Source organism: Anneissia japonica, unplaced genomic scaffold (assembly GCF_011630105.1).
Source record: "Anneissia japonica isolate Jap-2015-1 unplaced genomic scaffold, ASM1163010v1 scaffold673_len1821605_cov196, whole genome shotgun sequence".
Lineage (NCBI taxonomy): Eukaryota > Metazoa > Echinodermata > Crinoidea > Comatulida > Comatulidae > Anneissia > Anneissia japonica.
Window position 1 is genome coordinate 1,277,772 of NW_022717449.1, and position 1,405 is coordinate 1,279,176.

At 29.1% G+C, this 1,405-nt stretch overlaps 1 protein-coding gene across 1 annotated transcript in view; it reads left to right on the forward strand.

Annotated features, from left to right (window-relative positions):
* Positions 1-545: 545 nt before the first annotated feature.
* Positions 546-1,405, forward strand: part of LOC117110301 (CREB-regulated transcription coactivator 1-like) — a gene marked incomplete in the record, with an annotated part of 15,656 nt that continues 14,796 nt past the window's right edge. Inside the window, 1 exon segment of the mRNA XM_033252954.1 lies at positions 546-626. Coding sequence (XP_033108845.1) covers positions 561-626 — 66 coding nt within the window.

Below are 1,405 nucleotides of genomic sequence, written 5' to 3' on the forward strand. Positions count from 1 at the left end.
GAAACCCTTCCAGTGTCTATCAGAGTTTCTATACACTGATGTCTGATTGGATATGTAGTTTTGAAAGTATTCATTCCAGAAGCAAAACATTTTCTGTTTTTTTTTTTTGGAAAATGGTTTTTACTAAGAAAACATTTTCTACTCTATGGTGACGATGTCTCTCCATTGGGTTAGTATGTAATACTCTGGGATTTACTCCATTCAGAAAGCGTGTTATGCTCTATGGGAGGTACTCATTCCATTGGGAAAGCATATTCCACTTTATGAAAAATATTCTTCAATTGGGAAAACATCTGTTCTTTAGGAATCTAATTCTCAGAAAAGTATTTTCTTCACTGTGGAATATATTTCCTCTGAAAAAAAGTATTTCTAACCCTAAATGAAAAGAATCTCCAGTTTTTGAAAGGCCTTTCTTATTAACATTATCAACTGGTTTCTTTAATCTTAATACGTAATAATGACCATTGTTATCTCTGTAATAAAGCTATGGAGTGAAACTTATTAATAAAGTGCTTTTTGATTTGTTTCGTCTTTTGCAGGTTATGCCGCGCCACGAGGAGATGCACACACAGTCATTCGGTCGGAGTGGTGGGCTAGTCTGTCGAACAGTGTATCGTAAAAAACATATATCCTTTACTTACCAAAAATACTTAATATTAATAATCAATCTCAAGGTTAGATGTAATATTGATACGCATTGTGTTTTTGTAATTGTAACCAATACTTATGCTATGAATTACATTTCAACTAAAAAGGAATTGGATCAAACTTGCATACATAATACCCACTTGTTTTTCAATTACAATTCAACATTTTTTCAAGTACACACAAAGGAATACTGTACAAACTACAATACATAAATTAACACTTATAAATAAAATTTGAAAAAATTTAATTCATAAAAGCATGGCTTATAACCAATAAATGTATTGATTAAATTATTAAATTATAAAATTGTTGAATAATAAATTCTTCAATTTTTGTAATTTTATTGTATGTGTTGCTTTTGCATGATTGAAAGGTAAATTTTAATGAATTACAATCTAATCTATTAATGATTGTAAAGGTTATTAATAGAATTATAATTAAATATTTCTATTCATTAGTTATAAACGAAGGGTTGATTACATTTCAAATCCTATAGCCCTGATTATATTGTTGTATTCAACGTCAATTCTATAATTAGAAATGTCATCGTTCCTATGCTAGAAACAGAAACAATAACTAAACTATGTAATAAATTATTGGCACTGTTTTGATTCTGAACTAGATCAGGGTATCCGTGGCAACCGCATTGCCATGTAGAGTGATTGTAATGTATCAACATTTTTTGATCAGTCATTCAGTTGCTTGTTAATTATTCATTACCATACTTTATATTGTAAGATGTTTATTTTTTTCTAAC